Source organism: Eumetopias jubatus, unplaced genomic scaffold (assembly GCF_037043125.1).
Source record: "Eumetopias jubatus isolate StellerSeaLion01/CBP00866 unplaced genomic scaffold, mEumJub1_p1.0 scaffold_12, whole genome shotgun sequence".
In the NCBI taxonomy this organism is placed as follows: Eukaryota; Metazoa; Chordata; class Mammalia; order Carnivora; family Otariidae; genus Eumetopias; species Eumetopias jubatus.
The window spans coordinates 71,538,829-71,554,415 of NW_028274818.1; the positions used below are offsets into that span (position 1 = coordinate 71,538,829).

General features: G+C 61.6%; 4 protein-coding genes across 6 annotated transcripts; 2 read left to right on the plus strand and 2 right to left on the minus strand.

The window, feature by feature from the left end:
- Window positions 1–1,102: 1,102 nt before the first annotated feature.
- Window positions 1,103–2,918, plus strand: TNFRSF12A (TNF receptor superfamily member 12A). Its single transcript, XM_028111933.2, has 4 exons — window positions 1,103–1,196; window positions 1,934–2,038; window positions 2,285–2,419; window positions 2,503–2,918. Exons 1-4 carry the CDS (start codon window positions 1,103–1,105, stop codon window positions 2,556–2,558), a joined length of 390 nt encoding a protein of 129 aa, XP_027967734.1. The 3' UTR covers window positions 2,559–2,918.
- A 451-nt stretch (window positions 2,919–3,369) lies between these two features.
- On the minus strand, window positions 3,370–5,055 carry HCFC1R1 (host cell factor C1 regulator 1). Of its 2 annotated transcripts, XM_028111931.2 has the most exons (4): window positions 4,574–5,055; window positions 4,219–4,275; window positions 3,978–4,106; window positions 3,370–3,741 (listed from the first exon to the last, which is right to left on the minus strand). In XM_028111931.2, exons 1-4 carry the CDS (start codon window positions 4,666–4,668, stop codon window positions 3,606–3,608), a joined length of 417 nt encoding a protein of 138 aa, XP_027967732.1. In that variant the 5' UTR covers window positions 4,669–5,055; the 3' UTR covers window positions 3,370–3,605. The 2 variants fall into 2 exon arrangements, with proteins under 2 accessions (XP_027967732.1, XP_027967733.1); XM_028111932.2 differs by lacking the exon at window positions 4,219–4,275 and having other exon boundaries at window positions 4,574–5,053.
- THOC6 (THO complex subunit 6) lies at window positions 4,798–7,797 on the plus strand. The gene is made up of 13 exons (XM_028111930.2): window positions 4,798–5,116; window positions 5,694–5,809; window positions 5,916–5,980; window positions 6,071–6,174; window positions 6,259–6,296; window positions 6,380–6,428; window positions 6,552–6,623; window positions 6,717–6,819; window positions 6,909–6,958; window positions 7,052–7,114; window positions 7,213–7,323; window positions 7,410–7,544; window positions 7,625–7,797. The coding sequence occupies exons 1-13, from the start codon at window positions 5,078–5,080 to the stop codon at window positions 7,703–7,705; spliced, it is 1,026 nt and encodes a 341-aa protein (XP_027967731.1). The 5' UTR covers window positions 4,798–5,077; the 3' UTR covers window positions 7,706–7,797.
- Window positions 7,798–8,147: 350 nt separating this feature from the next.
- On the minus strand, window positions 8,148–13,867 carry BICDL2 (BICD family like cargo adaptor 2). 2 transcript variants are annotated; one of them, XM_028111970.2, is made up of 9 exons: window positions 13,586–13,867; window positions 11,097–11,312; window positions 10,842–10,958; window positions 10,619–10,765; window positions 9,569–9,760; window positions 9,316–9,465; window positions 8,744–8,874; window positions 8,398–8,518; window positions 8,148–8,309 (listed from the first exon to the last, which is right to left on the minus strand). In XM_028111970.2, the coding sequence occupies exons 1-9, from the start codon at window positions 13,865–13,867 to the stop codon at window positions 8,148–8,150; spliced, it is 1,518 nt and encodes a 505-aa protein (XP_027967771.1). The 2 variants fall into 2 exon arrangements, with proteins under 2 accessions (XP_027967771.1, XP_087873050.1); XM_088016924.1 differs by having other exon boundaries at window positions 9,316–9,470; window positions 9,544–9,760.
- Window positions 13,868–15,587: the final 1,720 nt, after the last annotated feature.

The following is a 15,587-nucleotide window of genomic DNA, read 5'->3' on the forward strand; positions in this document are numbered from 1 at the left end:
GGAGTCCGCCTCTTCCCCTCCAACACTGGCATTTCCCCCAGGCTCACCTGCGAAGAAGACCACAGGGCTTCGTAGGAACCGCAGAGTGTGCGGACAGGGGCGGAGGCGGGGGTCTTAAATAGGCTGTGACGTCACTGGACCACCGCCCCGGGGAGGGGCAGAGACCCCATTCCAGGCCGCGGCCGCGCAAATCCCAACCTCGTCAGCTGGGGTCGCTCGAGCCTGGGGCCGCTGCTCCCGCATGTGGCCCGGGCGCTGGGACCTCAGCTGGCTAACGCCGGCCCTCAGTGGCTCAGGGCACAGGGCATTGGGCCAGAGCTTGACTCCAGACTCCGCTACTTACTAGTGCTGTGACCCTGGGAACTCACCTAACCTTCCCAACCTTCAGTTTCATACTCGGAACAATTGGAGACAACAAGCCCACATTTTACTGTGTAGCTATGTCCTAAGGAAGAAATTAAAGACTTATTATTATTATTTGTTATGTCGTTATCATTATATCCCGGGGCCCTTAAGAAAACTGCAGTTATTTTTTTTTACATTTTATTTTATTATGTTAGTCACCATACATCATTCGTTTTTGATGTAGTGATCCACGATTCGTTGTTTTCGTATAACACCCAGTGCTCCATGCAGTACGTGCCCTCCTTAATACCCATCACCGGGCTAACCCATCCCCCCACCCCCCCTCCCCTCTAAAACCCTCAGTTTGTTTCTCAGAGTCCATAGTCTCTCATGGTTCATCTCTCCCTCCGATTTCCCCTCCTTCTTTTTCCCTTCGGAAAGCTGCAGCTGCAGTTATCTTTGAGATGGGTTGTTCGTGTCTGATTCCCACCCCCAACTTCCCGGACTTCAGCATCCACAGGACAGGGCCAGGTCTGCGTCCCTGCGGGGTCCCAGCCGCTGGCGCACCGAGTTTGTGCTTGTTGAGCGAATGATTGAACTTAGCGGGCCAGGCGGGGCGGGGCGTTCAAGAGCCGGTGGCGGGGCGGGCCGAGCCGAGAGAGCCGCCCCGGAAGGCGGGGGCGGAGGCGGGGCCGCCGCTGTCCGCCCCGGCCCGCGCGCGGCAGGCTCAGACGGCCACGGCCGCGGGACGCGCACAATGGTTCCCGGTCCACTGCGTCCGCTGCCGCGGCTCCTCGTGCTAGGGCTCGGGCTGGCGCTGCTGGGCGCGGCTGTCGGGGAGCGAGTGCCAGGTACGCCGGGCGGGAGGCCGCGGGGGCCCGGGGAGCCTCTCGCCGGGGATCGGGGAGCCGGCATTGGGGACCCAGAGAACGGGGCCGAACTGGGGGGAACTAGGCGGACACGGGGATTCGGGGTTAGGTGGTTTCCAGACACCGCGCTCCCTGGCCGGGAGAGGTTCATCCCGCTCCGAACTTCATCCGCAGTCCCGGCCTCAGTTTCCCCCCTGTTCAAATGGAGGGGCGGCTTTTGTCCTAATAAGTCCAGACTCGGAAGTGGAGGGAGAAAGTTTGAGGGCGGGATGTCTCGTTCGGTGAGAAGGCACGCCCCCATCCTGTTCAGTACCTGGTCTGTCTGGCCGCAGTGACCGAAGAGTCTCGGGGGGGGGGTGGTATCGAGGGCACGGGGGTCTGCACCCCCTATACCATGTGGGGTGCCCCCTTCCATCCGGTGACTTCAGTGCCCAGCTATGCGGGGGGAGGGACTGGGGTCGGGCCCGGTGCCCAGGAGTGAGTCACCCGCCGGCTGCGGGGGGTGGTGGTGTGGGGACCTGATACCCCCCCCACAGCGTCCCGCGCTAGGCCCCCCTTTCCCCCACGCTGCTGAGTCCCGGTCGGGCCGTGCGGTCACCTGTGAGGAATGCGGGGGGAGGGCGCCGGTGACTCACGTTATTCGAGCCGGCCGACCCTGACCTCAGCCCCCAGAATAGCCGTGCCCCGCCCCAGCCTCTGACCCGCGGCCCCCTCCCCAGGCACCACCCCCTGCTCTCGCGGCAGCTCCTGGAGCGCGGACCTCGACAAGTGCATGGACTGCGCGTCGTGCCCGGCACGACCGCACAGCGACTTCTGCCTGGGCTGTGAGTGGGGTGGGGGGAGGGACCAGGGGCGAGCGGACCCCAGAGTAGGAGAGAGTTTGCGGGGGTGGAGAGGGGAGCAGTGGAATTCAGATCCGGGGAATTAATCAGGAAGGGGGGTGGGAGGTGGGGTGGGGAAGGGATCGGATCAGGGCAGGGGCCAAGGTGGGGGAAAGGCTTGGGGCTCAGATCTAGGGGGCGGGGCTAGTACCGAGAGGGGCGAGGTCTAACTTGGAGTCCTGCCCCCAGGCGCTGCGGCCCCTCCGGCCTCCTTCCCACTGCTGTGGCCCATCTTGGGGGGTGCTCTGAGCCTAGCCCTCGTGCTGGGACTGCTTTCTGGCTTCTTGGTCTGGAGACGGTGCCGCAGGAGAGAGAAGTTTACTAGTAAGTGAGCCAGGCCCGCCTACCCCCCCCATCATTCCTCAACATCTCCCCTGCTCTTGACCACGTCTCTTCTTATCTTGCAGCCCCCATCGAAGAGACCGGCGGGGAGGGCTGTCCTGGTGTGGCACTGATCCAGTGACAGTGAGAGCCCTTGCCAGCAGGAGGCCCCACCCACTCACCATTCATTCATTCATTCATTCATTCTGGAGCCAGCTCCCTCACCCGAGACACAGCCAGAGCCAGACTCTTCCAACCACAGGGGTGTGGAGGGATGGGGGACTGGTGAATCAGCTCTCCAAGGCCTGGGCCCAGGCTTCAGAGGAGCCTTCCAAGGTGGCTGACTGCCCTGTCTCGGGCTCCAGGACAGGAAAGGAGACCCACGCGGGCTCACACCAGACAGATGACACTAAGGAACCGCAGCATTTGCACAAGGCGTCCCTCCCTCCACCCCCATGGCCTGAGGGCCAGGCTGACCTGAGGGCCAGACACCACCAGGCCCCACCCACTCAGATGTACTGAAATTCCAGCATGGGGTCTCTGTCTGGGGGGGTTAGGGACCTGTTGCTAACACTAGGGGGCTGGCCCTCTAGGGGGGCTGGCCCTAAGACACTGTCCCCCCCAACCCCCAAAGGGGGGGAAATATTTATTTTGGGGAAAGAGTTTGGAAGGGAGGGAGAATTTATTAATAAAAGAATCTTTAACTTTAAATGGTTTGCAGAGTGGCATGATCCCCAGCCCAACTTCCCAGAGCTGGAGGGAGGAGTGAGTCAGCCGCGGGGGTGGGGGTGAGGCTCTGACTCACACATTCTCAATGCCTGAGCCCAGCCTGCCAGGACCTGGCCAGGCCCCTGACCGTTTTTTCCAGGGAAGATTCTGAGAAACCCCAAGCATCCAGCGCCCCAGCCTTCCCACCTTCCTTCCCAAAGGCCTCAGGGTTCCAGACTGAAGCCTTCATTTGCTCAGCAATCTTTATTCAGTTCTGGGGGGAATGCCTCCCTTCCCATGCTCCTGTCCCTCCCACCCCAGGGCTCTGTGGGATTCAGTGTCCTCCTCTGTTGAGGGTAGGTCCTGGGACCCAGAGGCCGAGTCTGGAGAATATTCAGGACAGCTGGTCCCTCAGTGGGGATGCTAGTCTTCTCTGTTGTGGGGAAGAACGAAGGTGGGCAGAGATATTGCCCACCAGCACTCAGAGCTCCATTATCTCTCCAGCTTGGGTTGCAGGGTAGTGGGGGGTGGGGGTGTCCCCTAGCCTCAGCAGCCGGAGGGCCTCAGGGATCAGGTTCCCAGGGTAGCGCCAGAGAAGCAGCTCAGAGCAAGGGCTCCTGGAAAAGGAAATAACAGCATGGGGCTGAGGCTGGCCTGGAAGAGCCACCTCCCACCGGGTCCAGGTCCCCAAGAGCTCTTGGGCTGCCAGCACCTTCCAAGGAGCCAAGATGGGAAACAACAGAGGTTGGCTAGAAGCTAAAAATAGCAGGATGAGGCAGGGCCTAGAGACTGGCTCCAAGATGGGGTGTGATCCTCCAGAAGGCCCAGACGGTGGACAGTGGATGGTGCCTACCTGAGTGGGGGCAGAGATGGGGGGAAAGCCATGGGGGGGCTGCAGTAAGGGTGGTCATTGTGCAGGCTGAGTCGAGAGAAGTGGGTGGCCATGTTCTCTTCAGAAAGGAACTGTTTTCGCAAGGGCTCCCTGGGGAGAGACAGAAGAAAGGCAGGCTGGGATATTCACATTGGTGGCAGTCCGATGGGGACCTAAGGTGACAGAGGTCTTGTTGGGAGTCCCTCCCTGCCCCCAAACTCACTGCTCCTCCTCCAGGCGCCGCTTGGTGCTCATGGGCACAGCTCCTCGGAGAGGGGAGCTGGGAAGAAAAGAAAGCCAGGTGCACCCCACCCTCTTGGCCCCATCCCCAGGATCTGCTCTCCAGTGCCTGCAGTGTAAGCCAGGAAGTCCCCAGACCACCCGTCTTAGCTGACACCTAAGTCACCCCATCTCCCAGCCTAGCCAGCAGCCTGCCTCAGAACTCTCAGCCCAGTCTCAGCTTATGCCCAAGCCCTGCCGACTCGCCCCACCGCGTGTCATCTTGCAGACCAGCCCCGAGCCCACAGCCAAAGCTCCTGGGCTCCTGGGCCAGGCCCACCCAGTGCCCTTACACACACCTCACGTCCTGGGCTCGGGGCGTCCCTGACGCGGCCCGTGGGTCGCGCTGGGCCCGACCTGGGGGCCCTCGTTCCAGGGGCTGCTGCAGGATCATTTGGGTTCGGGGTCCTGCAGGCAGAGGGTGGGATCCGGCCGAGAGGGCGGAGCCTCAGAAGGCGTGGTCCAGCGGGAGGGGCGTGGCTTTAGGCGCGCGCGCGCGCGGCGGAGAGGTTCTGCGCAGGCGCGGAAAACGAGCGACGCGGGGCTAGAAGGCCGGTGGGCTCGGCGAGGTGGGGGAGGGGATCTGGCGTAGCGGGGCTGCGGTGGGCGCTCCCTCTTGTTGGCGATCTTCGCGGCGGTCACCTGGGATCCTGAGACTCTGGATAATACTCGGCGGCCGCCTTCGCGCCGGGCCGGCTGGCGGTGTTGGGGCTGTGCGGTGCCCCAGAGAGGAACCCTCGCGGGCACGTCCAGACTGGTGAAGCTGCGTCGCGCTGAGCGCTCTGGGATTTGTAGTTCTCCACATGGAGCGAGCTGTGCCACACGCCGTACCGCTGGGTCAGGTGAGACGGGCGTGGTGCGCGGTGCATTCTGGGGTTTGTAGTCCATGCCGGGTTCGGAAGGGGCGGCAAGGAGTCGTGTCCTGAGCTCTGTTTTGCTTGGGACTCGGACTGTGACCCGGGAGCGGGAGGGTAACACAGCAAGACCTTAGGGGCCTAACGTGAAAGTAGGGGGGGTAGGGATGAGAAGTCAGTAAGTTTTTCTGTACTGGAGTAATGGAGCCACTTTTTAAGTACTTAATATGAGGCAGCTGTATGCGAAGCTCGATACAGGAGTTCAGACACCTGTGACAGAGTCTCCCGTGAGCTCCATTTGACACTTGAGGAACCTTGGAGGCCAGGTTTGGGTGCTTGCTCAAGGTCCCGATAGACGTCATGCCTCAGGTGCCCCCTTCCTCACCCTGTTCTTGGAGCAAGCCCTGGGACTCAATGGGCAGGCACCCACTTGGTGGTCCGCCTCAAAGGATGGCTGAGCGATCTGGGCAGTGAGAGGCCGGACAGGCGGCAGGGGAAGCGGGAAGGAGTGTGACTCACAGGTCGTAAATGTCCCAGGTAGCCTCCATGCAGCCTCTCCCCACAGATGGAAGTGTTTCAGGCCCTGCAGCGGCTCCACATGACCATTTTCTCCCAGAGCGTCTCACCCTGCGGGAAGTTCCTGGCAGCTGGCAACAATTATGGGCAGATAGCCATCTTCAGGTACCCTCACCCCTGCTCCCACCACCTGGTAGCTCTAGCACTTGTACCCCCTGGGACTGATGCCCCCTGCTTCTGACTATCAGGCTGCCCTCCCCCCTCCCTTCAGCTTGTCTGCTGCTTTGAGCTCTGAGGCCAAAGAAGAAAGTAAGAAGCCCGTGGTCACATTCCAAGGTGGGTGCAGTCATTGAGTCTGGCTTAGAGAACCCCCGAGTAGGGGAGGGGAACAGGACAGGGTCACTCAGGTTCTATATTTCCATCTAGCCCATGATGGGCCTGTCTACAGCATGGTCTCCACTGATCGACATCTGCTCAGTGCTGGGGATGGGGAGGTGAAGGCCTGGCTTTGGGCAGAGATCCTCAAGAAGGTAAGGATTGTGGAACTGGGGGACGGGCTGGGGTTCCTGGTCCCAAAGAGCCTCTGACATCATCCAGTGTTTCCCTCCATGAAGGGTTGTAAGGAGCTGTGGCGGCGTCAGCCCCCATACAGGTGAGCTAGGGCCATGTGGGCAGAAGGTACTTGTGGGTGAAGGTACTGCCTCATCAGAGCTGACCTCGCTTTCTCTCTCCCAGGACCAGCCTAGAAGTGCCTGAGATCAATGCTTTGCTTCTTGTCCCCAAGGTCTGATCCCTTTGTGACTGGGGCTCTACTCTGCCCTGTTCTTGGTCCAAACTTAAAAGCCTTTTCCCTCTTCCTGTCCTGATTCGACGTTGACTTGCGATTCCACCCTGCCTTCTTCTGTAGGAGAATTCTCTCATCCTGGCAGGGGGAGATTGTCAGTTGCATACGATGGACCTCGAGACGGGGGCTTTCACAGTGAGCAAGCCATGGAGCTGGGGTGGTCAGGGCTGGATGGGAGTAGGGGCATTCTTCCTGGATCTCCTCCTGACAGCGGCCCTCCTCCTGCAGCGGGCCCTCCGGGGCCACACGGACTATATCCACTGCCTGGCACTGCGGGAGCGGAGCCCTGAAGTGCTGTCAGGTGGCGAGGATGGAGCTGTGAGACTTTGGGGTAAGTTAGTGTCCGGTTGGAGGGAAAGATGAGATGGTGGCAAGGGAGACTGGGGCCAGCCGGGCTCTTCTCATGGTTCTTTCCCACAGACCTCCGCACGGCCAAGGAAGTCCAGACCATCGAGGTGTATAAGCATGAGGTGAGGGCGTGCGTCATGCCCTGTCCTCCCTTTCACCTCTCTGGGCATCCCCTGTATCTTCATCTCCTTCTCTCTTCCCGTCCCTCCCCCTAGGAGTGCTCGAGACCCCACAATGGGCGTTGGATCGGATGTTTGGCAACTGACTCTGACTGGATGGTGAGCAGGGCGAGGTGCAAAATGGGGTGACCGCTCTGGGCCCTGCCAGCTGAGGGCCTGAGCTCACAGTGGCTGGGGATCCCCACCTTTCTGCCCAGGTCTGTGGAGGCGGCCCAGCACTCACCCTCTGGCACCTCCGATCCTCCACACCCACCACCATTTTCCCCATGCGGGCGCCACAGAAACACGTCACCTTCTACCAGGACCTGGTGAGGCCCTCTATCTTGCTTCTGCCACCTTTGCCCAGTTCCCCTCTCCAGTCCTGACCCCCAACCCCGCTCCCTGTCCTCCACAGATTCTGTCTGCTGGCCAGGGCCGCTGTGTCAACCAGTGGCAGCTGAGTGGGGAGCTCAAGGCCCAGGTGCCTGGCTCCTCCCCAGGGCTGCTTAGCCTCAGTCTCAACCAGCAGCCAGCAGCACCTGAGTGCAAGGTGGGTCCTGCAAGGGGCTGCGGGGGTCCGGGGGGGCCACATGTGTGGACAGGCCAGTCACCCCCCCCTCTTGCCTCCAGGTCCTGACAGCCGCAGGTAACAGCTGCCGGGTGGATGTCTTCACCAATCTGGGCTACCGCGCCTTCTCCTTGTCCTTCTGACCTCTGGCAACACCTCTTCCATCCCGGGGATTTGGAGTGCTTTTTTCTTTTTTTTAATAAATAAATTTTCAGGCTATTTTTCCATTCATGTACTTCCCAAGAATGGAGGCCAAGTCGGTGTAATGATTTTTATATATTACTCTGTTTGATCTTGATACATAAATACCCACCCCCATCTCTGCCCTGGAGCATGTCAGGCCCAGGGTGCTTAGAAAATATAGGTCTATATAAATTCAAAACTCAGCTGTGCCTCACCTGCCCCGCCACCCACCTGGGGCCCTTGGCCCCCAAAGCTGACCCCTGCTCCCATTGAGCCTTTGCCCAGCTTCCCGGGGCGGGGAGGGCACCAGCCCCCTCTGGAAGACAGTCAGGGCCCTGGTCCTACACTGGGCAGAAGAGGAAAGTGAGCCAGAGGTCATGGGCGGCCCCCTTCGCCCAGCCTTCAGGTCCTTCGGAAGAGATTGCTCAGGAAGCCGCCGGCGGACCCTGGGCCCAGGCGCAGCGAGAAGCGCGGGGCGGCGCGACGCGGGGCAGATCCGGCCGCACTCAGCTCCTTCTGGCGCTGCGAGCGCAGCTGCTTGCCGATCACCACCTGCATGTCGTCCTGCGGGCCCGGCAGCCGGCGGGAGGAGGGAGTCAGCGCGCTGGCCCCGCCCCTTCCGGCCCCGCCCCCTCAGGCCCCCGCCCCTCACCTGCCAGGCCTCCAGCTCTTGCGTCAGCGCCACCTTCTGGCGGATAGTGCGAAGCAGCTCCCGGGAGAGCGAGTCCCGCTCCAGAGAGACGCGGCTGAGTTCCAGGGACAGTTCCAGCGCCCTGCAGGCAAGAGGGGCAGAGAGTGGGTCCTAGGGCCCTCGGGCCTCAGCGAGCGGGGGTGGCGGGACGCTGCCGGACCCGGACGGGAGTGGTGCCGCTAACACTGGAAGCAAGGTTGGAGGGCTCCTGGTGGGTGGGGATAATTATATCACGTGTGGGGGAATCGAAGGCCTAGGGTACCCTGTAGTCCCACCGGGGCTATGTTGGATGGTGGGAGAAGCTCACTTGTTCACAGCTTCATCCCGATCCGAGAGGGCGCTGCTAAGGGTCTCCTCGGGGTCTTCCTGTGTCCTCAACTCCTTCTGCCTTTGCAGCTCCTCCCGCAGGGACTGTAACTCGGCCCGCTGCAGCGTGATCTGTGGGCAGGGGAAGGTGAAGAGAGGCAGGTAGGCCTCTAGATCTCCCAGCAACCAGGGCTTCAGGTCTCTAGGCCCTCCCCTGCCTGCTCCACAAACACTCGGGGCAGCCGCGGCCTGTGCTGGAGATGAATCTTCTGAGCCCCCAGGCTGGTGCAGGATGGGGTGGGGGCAGGGCCGGATGGGTGGTATAAGCCTGCAGAAAGGGTGCTGGGAGAAGCACTAGGAGGTGCCACTAAGGGGGGGGGATGCGAACCAAGAAGACTTCCTGGAAGAGGTGGGGCGTATAGGCTGGTTCTTGAAGCATGACAAGTTTGTTGGGATGAAGATAGATCCGGGTAGAGGGGGAATTAGTGCGCAAAATCTCAGAGGTATAGATGGGCAAGAGAAACTGGCCTTGGGAGGGGGTCTACATCCAGCGCTATGCTCCCACTCCCACACCTCATCCTGCAGCCGGGCCACTTCGGCCTCCTTCTCCTCTAGTATCTCCCCTAGCCTCAGAGATGTTCGCTTCTTGGGAGGCTCCAGGCTCTCCTCTTGGGGTGAAGGCTGGTGGCTGAACGCCTCTTGGATCTCAGGGGACCGAGTGTTCTGTTCGCCAAAGGAATCGGTCAGTGAGGTGTCGGACCTCCTGGGAAAAGGAAGAGCGGCGGAGTCTGCATGGCACGTGGGGGCTAGTGGGCCGCGAGCTCACCGGGGCGTCCCTGCGTCCGTCCGCTTTCTGGTCCTGGTCGCCGTCGAAGCTGTGAGCAAGCTCCGACTGCAGTGAGGCTACCGACACATCGGCGTCCTGAAGGCGCGACTCCTCCTCCAGCTCCGAGACGCGCCTCTGCAGCCTCCGCAGCGCACTCAATGCCTCCCCGGCCTCGGAGCGCGCGCGTTCCAGCTGCGGAGGGACAGACAGAAGGACAGAAGCGTGGGCAGTCAGCTAGGTGCGCCAGGCGCCTTCATCCCGCCGCCGGCCTACAGGGGGCGCCGGCGCGCCACCCAGAGCCCGGCAGTCCTGCGCGTCGGAGCACCCCAGGGATCCTGCTCCCACCCCCAGATCGCTGGGCGGCCTTGGGCCGCGCAGTTCCCCTCGTCAGATACCAACTTCCTCGTCTACAAAGCAGGGCGCGGACAGGTGCCCTGGCTTTAAAGTTTCCCATCACCCTACCTCCAGCCCCACCCCATCAGGTCACCTGGCGGAGCCCCGCCCCCTTCCCCGACCGGTCGGCCTGCTACTCCTTAATGCCGTCATCCAGCGTTTATTGATCCTTCCTTTTAAGCCCGCGCTGTGCTGAGTGCCTCACCTTCACCACGGCTCTCTACCATTCCCATCCCCTCTCACAGACAAGGAAATTGAGGCTGGGCGTCCCACAATAGTAAGAAGGCGTGTTGGGATAAGGGCCCACGTTACTTCACCACAAAGTGCAAGATTCTGAGATCTCAAATATCAGGCCATGGTGCCTCTTGTCATTTCCTTTTGTTCATCTCCACTGCCCCAGACCTGGTCCAAGCCCCCATCATCTCTGGCTTCAGCGTACCCCCTGGCCTCCTAACTGCCAGACTCTAAAGGCAGACCACCCCTGCTCAGTCACCTTCCTAGGCTCCCACTTGCCCTTGGGCTAATGCCCATGCTCTCTTGGCCCAGCTTCTGGGGCTCCCCAGGATCCCTCTCTGGCCTCATTTCCCAGGAAGTCCCAAGGCAGTGGCCCATGCCCTGGCCAGATGCACCCACCCCCACCCTCACCCCACTGGTCACCTCCAGGCTATGCTCCCGCTTCTCCCGCCTCAGTAGCAGCAGCTCCTCGTGGGTAGCCTGTAGCCTGCCCTGGCCCTTCTCCACCTCCTCACGCAGGCCTCGGATCTGGGCCTCCAGGTCCTGCCGGCGGCTCTGCAGCATCTGGTTCTGGGGAGAGACCTCAGAGCTGGAGGGGAGGTGCTGGGCCAGCCCCGGATCGCCCCCAGCCCCAGCTGGCTCTCACCTCCCCCTGCAGACTCTCCAGCTGCGTCCTCAGCTCTGCTCCTGCCAGGACCTGAGCCTGGCACTGCCCCCGGAGGCCATCCAGTTCTCTCTGCAGCTCCTGCTCGGTCTGGGAGGCCTGTGGGTTGGTGGGGGGGAGGCAGTGGAGCCCTCAGCTGGCCCTAAACCTTGACCCCAAGCCCAGTGCACCCACCCCCACAGTGGGACACAGGCATCCGCCCTCATTCTGCCGGGGACACGGAGTCGGTTCTCCCACCTGGGCCAGCTGTTGGCTGAGCCGGAGGTTCTGCTCGCTGAGCTCACTGAGGGCCCGCGCCCGCTCACGCCCACTGCCCTGCTGCTCGGCGCGCTGCTCTCCCAGCTGGGCCCGCAGGGCCTCCACGTCCCCCTCCAGCTCCACAGCTCTGGCCTCCCATTCTGCGCCCCGTGCTGCCAGGCCCCGGCGGAGTTCATGGTTCTCCTGCTGCAGCCGCTGTGGGGGCCGGGACAGAGGGGGTGAGGCTGGAGTGAACACACGCACAGACGCAAAAGGGGTCTAGGTGGGTCTGAGACAGGCGTGGAAGCAAGAGGGAGAAGCAGGCAGAGAATGAAAACCAGAGCCTTGGAGGCGAGGAGGAGTGGAGAGGTTTCCAGGTCAGGCAGGAGGAGCTGACCTGGGACAGGAGGAGAGTGGGGCTCCCTGATGGCCTCTCACCTCTGTCTGCTGCCCGGGCTTCTGGACCCGAAGTCGCAGGCGCCGTTTTTGGCGCCTGAGTCTGGCAGAATTTAAGCCCCGGCCCATGGCCTCGCCAACCGATGTTCCAGGGGCTCTGGAGGTTCAGCCTCCGCTCAGCCCCTCTCCCCCAGCTCCTCTGGGCCAGCTCCCTCTAATTAACCCTGGCCAGCCCCGCCTGGGCCTCGCGCCTCTGCGTGCCCTCCCCAAAACCTGTCCAACCAGCAGGGGGACGCTCTTGGCACACCCAGGTGCCCAGCTTGGGGAGGCAGGCAAGTCGGGGGGCCAGCTTCTCGCCCCTACTCTCTATAAACTCTCAAAGCAGGAAGACGGTGCTAACCATATGCTGTTCCAAATATCAGCAGGTACTCCTGCCAGGCCCTGTGCTAGCGCTTTCCTGGTACCATTTCATTTAATCAACCACAGTTAGAATTGTTAATGTACTTATTTTATATATGAGTAACCTGGGGCTCAGAGAAGTTAAATGCCTGGCCCAAGGACACACAGTAAATCAGTGAGGCAAAGATTCCAACCCAGGTGGCCAAACTCTTAACCAAATATCGTGGGGGCAACACAGCTCTCGGATTAAATCCCCAGGTTGAGGGTCCAATTGTCCTGGCCCCATGCCCTGCCCTGCTGCTGCTTTGTGATTAGACAGGTCCCTTAATACCTCCGGGTTCCAGCCACACCTAGCCATCCGTCCAGTACTTCCTGAGCTCCTCCTGTTGTGGGGTCTGGCTATGTGCAGTACGCGAGACCACCAAGTTCCCAGCCTCCAGCAGCTTAGACTCCAGAGAGTCACAGGCAAATGGACACATGCTCGAACTTTGTCATTTCAGAGGGAATGTAAGGGCTGTAAAGAAACTCCGATGAAGAAGAGTGGGGTACGTTGGGGGGTCCTTTAAAGAGAAAGTGATGTTTGAATTCACACCTAAAGCGTAGGAAGGAAGAGGGCTACACCAAGGATTGGCAAGTGCAAAGGTCCTGAGGGAACACACGTGGGTTACTCAAGGAACTGAAAAGAGGTCCTAGGGGAGGATGGCTGTGTGGCCAGCTGAGGCCCTCGCGTGGGGACTTCCGGGCCCTGGTGAAGAGTCTCAGTGTCATTGTAAGTGTGATAGCGAGCCGTTGGGGGATTTTAGGCAAGGACTGAAATGATCCGATTTGCAATTCTTGAAGATCCCTCCGGCTGCCCTAGAATGGAGCATGGAGAATGGGTTGCAGGGGGCGGGAGTGGAAGCTGCGGATGAGTGAGGAGGCGGCTGTGGGGCTGGGGCAGAGGTGCTGTTGGGAGGCCAGCTTGGAGGCTGCAGAGACCACGGGAAGCGGGTGGGTTCGGGATCTAGTTTAGAGGTGAAATCCACAGGGCTTGCACACGTGGGAGGAGAGAGGTCATGAGATGCTCGGGCTCTGGTCCTGAGAAGATGGGAAGCCGGGATGAGGACCACCAGTGATGGGGTCAGAGTCAAGAGCGCCACTTATGTTGAGATGCCCATTAGGTGGCCCGGGGAGGAAGTGAGGGGCATAAGCTCCCCATCTCGGGGCAGTGGTTGGGGCTATACGGATGCTGGAGTCAGTGGTGCCCAGGGTGTCTAGGGGGCCAGATGTGACCCTTGGAATGACTGTGTGGCTGAAGACAGCCTGGACAGAGGGGGGAATTCTTCTACCTCCCAGGATTAGGTGAGAATTGATGGAGATAATGCACGGAAAGGGCTGAGCCCAGAGCAAGGCAGGGAGGAGAAACCCGAAAACACCTGGCTGGGCTTGCGCCATCCTGCCGAGGAGCCAGACCCAAGATTCAGAGAAGGCCAGTGGCTGGCCCAGGGTCACACAGCCAGGCAGAGGTCTAAACCCAGATCTCGACTTGTCCTCAGAGCCCCTGTTCTTAACCACCAGCAAGCCTGGGCCATCCCCCTGCCTGGCTTTCCTCCCCCCTGCCCACCTGTCTCCCACCTGCCCACCCACGTGGATCCTCCTACCTGTCCTCCGTCTGCTCACCCTGTCCCCTGTCCCACCCCATGCTGCCAGCTCACTTCCTCACGCTCAGAGTGCTGGGCGCTCAGTGTCTCCAGCTGCCGCTGTAGCTCCTCGTTGCGCTCCAGAAGCATCTTGCCAAGCTCCGCGGCCAACAGCAGGTCCTTCTCCTTCTGCTGCAGCTGTAGGGCCAGGTCCTCGGGCTCCCCGGGCCCTGGGCCCCCTCCCAGGAATGAGTCCCGCCTTTCCAGCACAAAGGGGAAGAAGCCCTCATTGCCACTGGGGGAGGCACCTCCAGAGAGCAGCCCCGACAGGAAGCTTGGTCCTTGTGGGGAGCTCATGGCGCCTGCAGCATCTGTGGGCACAGGTGCGTCAATGGGGAGAGGCAGGTGCTGCACACTCTGTTCTGCAGCCCATTGGGACTTGCCCCCTGCTGGTCAACATCTGGCCCTCTCAGTCCTGCAGCCAAAGCCTCCCTGGGCCAGGCAGAGTTAATGATCTGTGTCTTGGCCACCCAGCTCCGTTAATGTCCCCAGGGTAAACTGAGGCAGGGAGCACAAGGAAATGAGCTGCCGTGGCCCCAGTGCCCCAGGACCGCAGGTGCCCCCCATTACTGACAGTGCCCCCCACGGCCCACACCTTCGCCGTTCTGGCTCCCAGTCCCTCACCAGCCGGGAAACTCTTCCTAGAAAACAAGTTCTAAGAGACTCAGGACTCAAGATGAGCTCAGTCCCTTCTCCTCCCAAGAATACAGGCCTTGGGAATTTAGGTGTGCGGACCCCTCCTCTTCCAGAAGCCCAGGTCCCCGGCCCCCTGCCCTCCCAGGTATCCTGGTGCTTGCTTTCCTCTTTTCTCAAGATCCAAGTGTTTTGGTCCCCTTGGAACTCAGGTGCCCAGATCCAGTCCTCCCATTCTGGAGTGTTGGCCCCACTTCCCCAGGGGCCCCGGGTCAGGCCCAGGGCAGGGCCAGGTAACAGGTTGTGCCAGCAGACTGCGCCCGGCCACTCCAGGTTTCTGTTTACTTCCCTGCCCGCCCCTGGGGATGGGAGCCTGGTGGCGCTCTCCTAGGGCTGCTTAGGACCCGGCCATTCAGGGGCTCAGAAGGAGGAGACACACCATACTTCGCTGGCACCCTCCCCACCTCCAGCCCTCTGGAGGTCCCCCCACCCCTTACACACACACGTGCACACGCACACACACACCTGTCTCTTCCTCCCGAGGTGTCCAAGCCCAGCCCTATCCGCAGGACCCAGTTGTCGAGGTTGTCCCAGCACAGCGGGGACCCAGAGTCTCCCTGAGGTGGCCCCTGTGGGCCCCTGTGGGCTCGACCCCGCTCTGGAGACCCGGGGGCGCCCCTCCTCCTCCTCCCGCTTCCTCGCCCCTCCTCGCACCGAGCTGCTGTTTAGGACCTCGACCCAGGCGTCTGGGCTCCCAGGCCCTCGACCCCCCCCCCCCCGGCCCCAGGGGTCCGAAGCTCAGCGACCACCTACTTTCCTGCCCGTGCCCCCCGCTTCCCCGCCCCAGGAGTCAGGCCCGACCACCCCACCCCCGGCGCCCGCTCGCCCCGACCCTGTCCTGCCCGAAGCTCCAACGGCCCCTGTGCTCGGGCGCCCCCCCAGGTTCTCACCCGCCGACGCCGGCCGGGCTCCCTCCAAGGTCCCCGCGGTCCCCGATCCCCTCTTCCGGAGGCGGCGCCAGGTGCCCGGCCGGCGCAGGTGAGGGGGCGGTGCCGCGGGCGGGACTGGGGCGCCCCCTGGCGGCCGGAATGGCCCGGCGGGGCTGAAGAAAAGTCGCCTCCACCCAGCTCTGCGGCACCGACCCATCTTGCTGCCGTCAGAAACCATGGGCCCCATTAATTGAGCACCTGCTGGGTGCAGGTGACGCTGAGCACAGACGTCAGCTCCTTTCCCTTCACAACTGCCCTGTGGGATAGGACATTACTGAGAATGACAACAAGGACAAATATAACATATTAAGCGCTCTGCTAAGTAAATTCTTTTATGGGCACAACTAGTTTCCTTTTATGACATCCTAAGGAAGCAGGACCTGCTATTATCCTAT

Coding starts and splice junctions, on each gene's coding strand:
- THOC6 (XM_028111930.2), top strand. CDS start 5,078: ATGGAGCGAGCTGTGCCACACGCCGTACCGCTGGGTCAG. Junction 7,115..7,212: donor CAACTGACTCTGACTGGATG/GTGAGCAGGGCG, acceptor CTTTCTGCCCAG/GTCTGTGGAGGCGGCCCAGC. Junction 7,324..7,409: donor TCACCTTCTACCAGGACCTG/GTGAGGCCCTCT, acceptor TGTCCTCCACAG/ATTCTGTCTGCTGGCCAGGG.
- BICDL2 (XM_088016924.1), bottom strand. CDS start 13,867: ATGAGCTCCCCACAAGGACCAAGCTTCCTGTCGGGGCTGCTCTCTGGA. Junction 10,766..10,841: donor TGGAGAGTCTGCAGGGGGAG/GTGAGAGCCAGC, acceptor GTCTCTCCCCAG/AACCAGATGCTGCAGAGCCG. Junction 8,519..8,743: donor CGGGATGAAGCTGTGAACAA/GTGAGCTTCTCC, acceptor TCTTGCCTGCAG/GGCGCTGGAACTGTCCCTGG.
- HCFC1R1 (XM_028111931.2), bottom strand. CDS start 4,668: ATGATCCTGCAGCAGCCCCTGGAACGAGGGCCCCCAGGTCGGGCCCAG. Junction 4,276..4,573: donor CCCCGAGCCCAGGACGTGAG/GTGTGTGTAAGG, acceptor TTTTCTTCCCAG/CTCCCCTCTCCGAGGAGCTG. Junction 3,742..3,977: donor CCATCTCTGCCCCCACTCAG/GTAGGCACCATC, acceptor TTCCTTTTCCAG/GAGCCCTTGCTCTGAGCTGC.
- TNFRSF12A (XM_028111933.2), top strand. CDS start 1,103: ATGGTTCCCGGTCCACTGCGTCCGCTGCCGCGGCTCCTCGTGCTAGGG. Junction 1,197..1,933: donor TGTCGGGGAGCGAGTGCCAG/GTACGCCGGGCG, acceptor CCCCCTCCCCAG/GCACCACCCCCTGCTCTCGC. Junction 2,039..2,284: donor CAGCGACTTCTGCCTGGGCT/GTGAGTGGGGTG, acceptor TCCTGCCCCCAG/GCGCTGCGGCCCCTCCGGCC.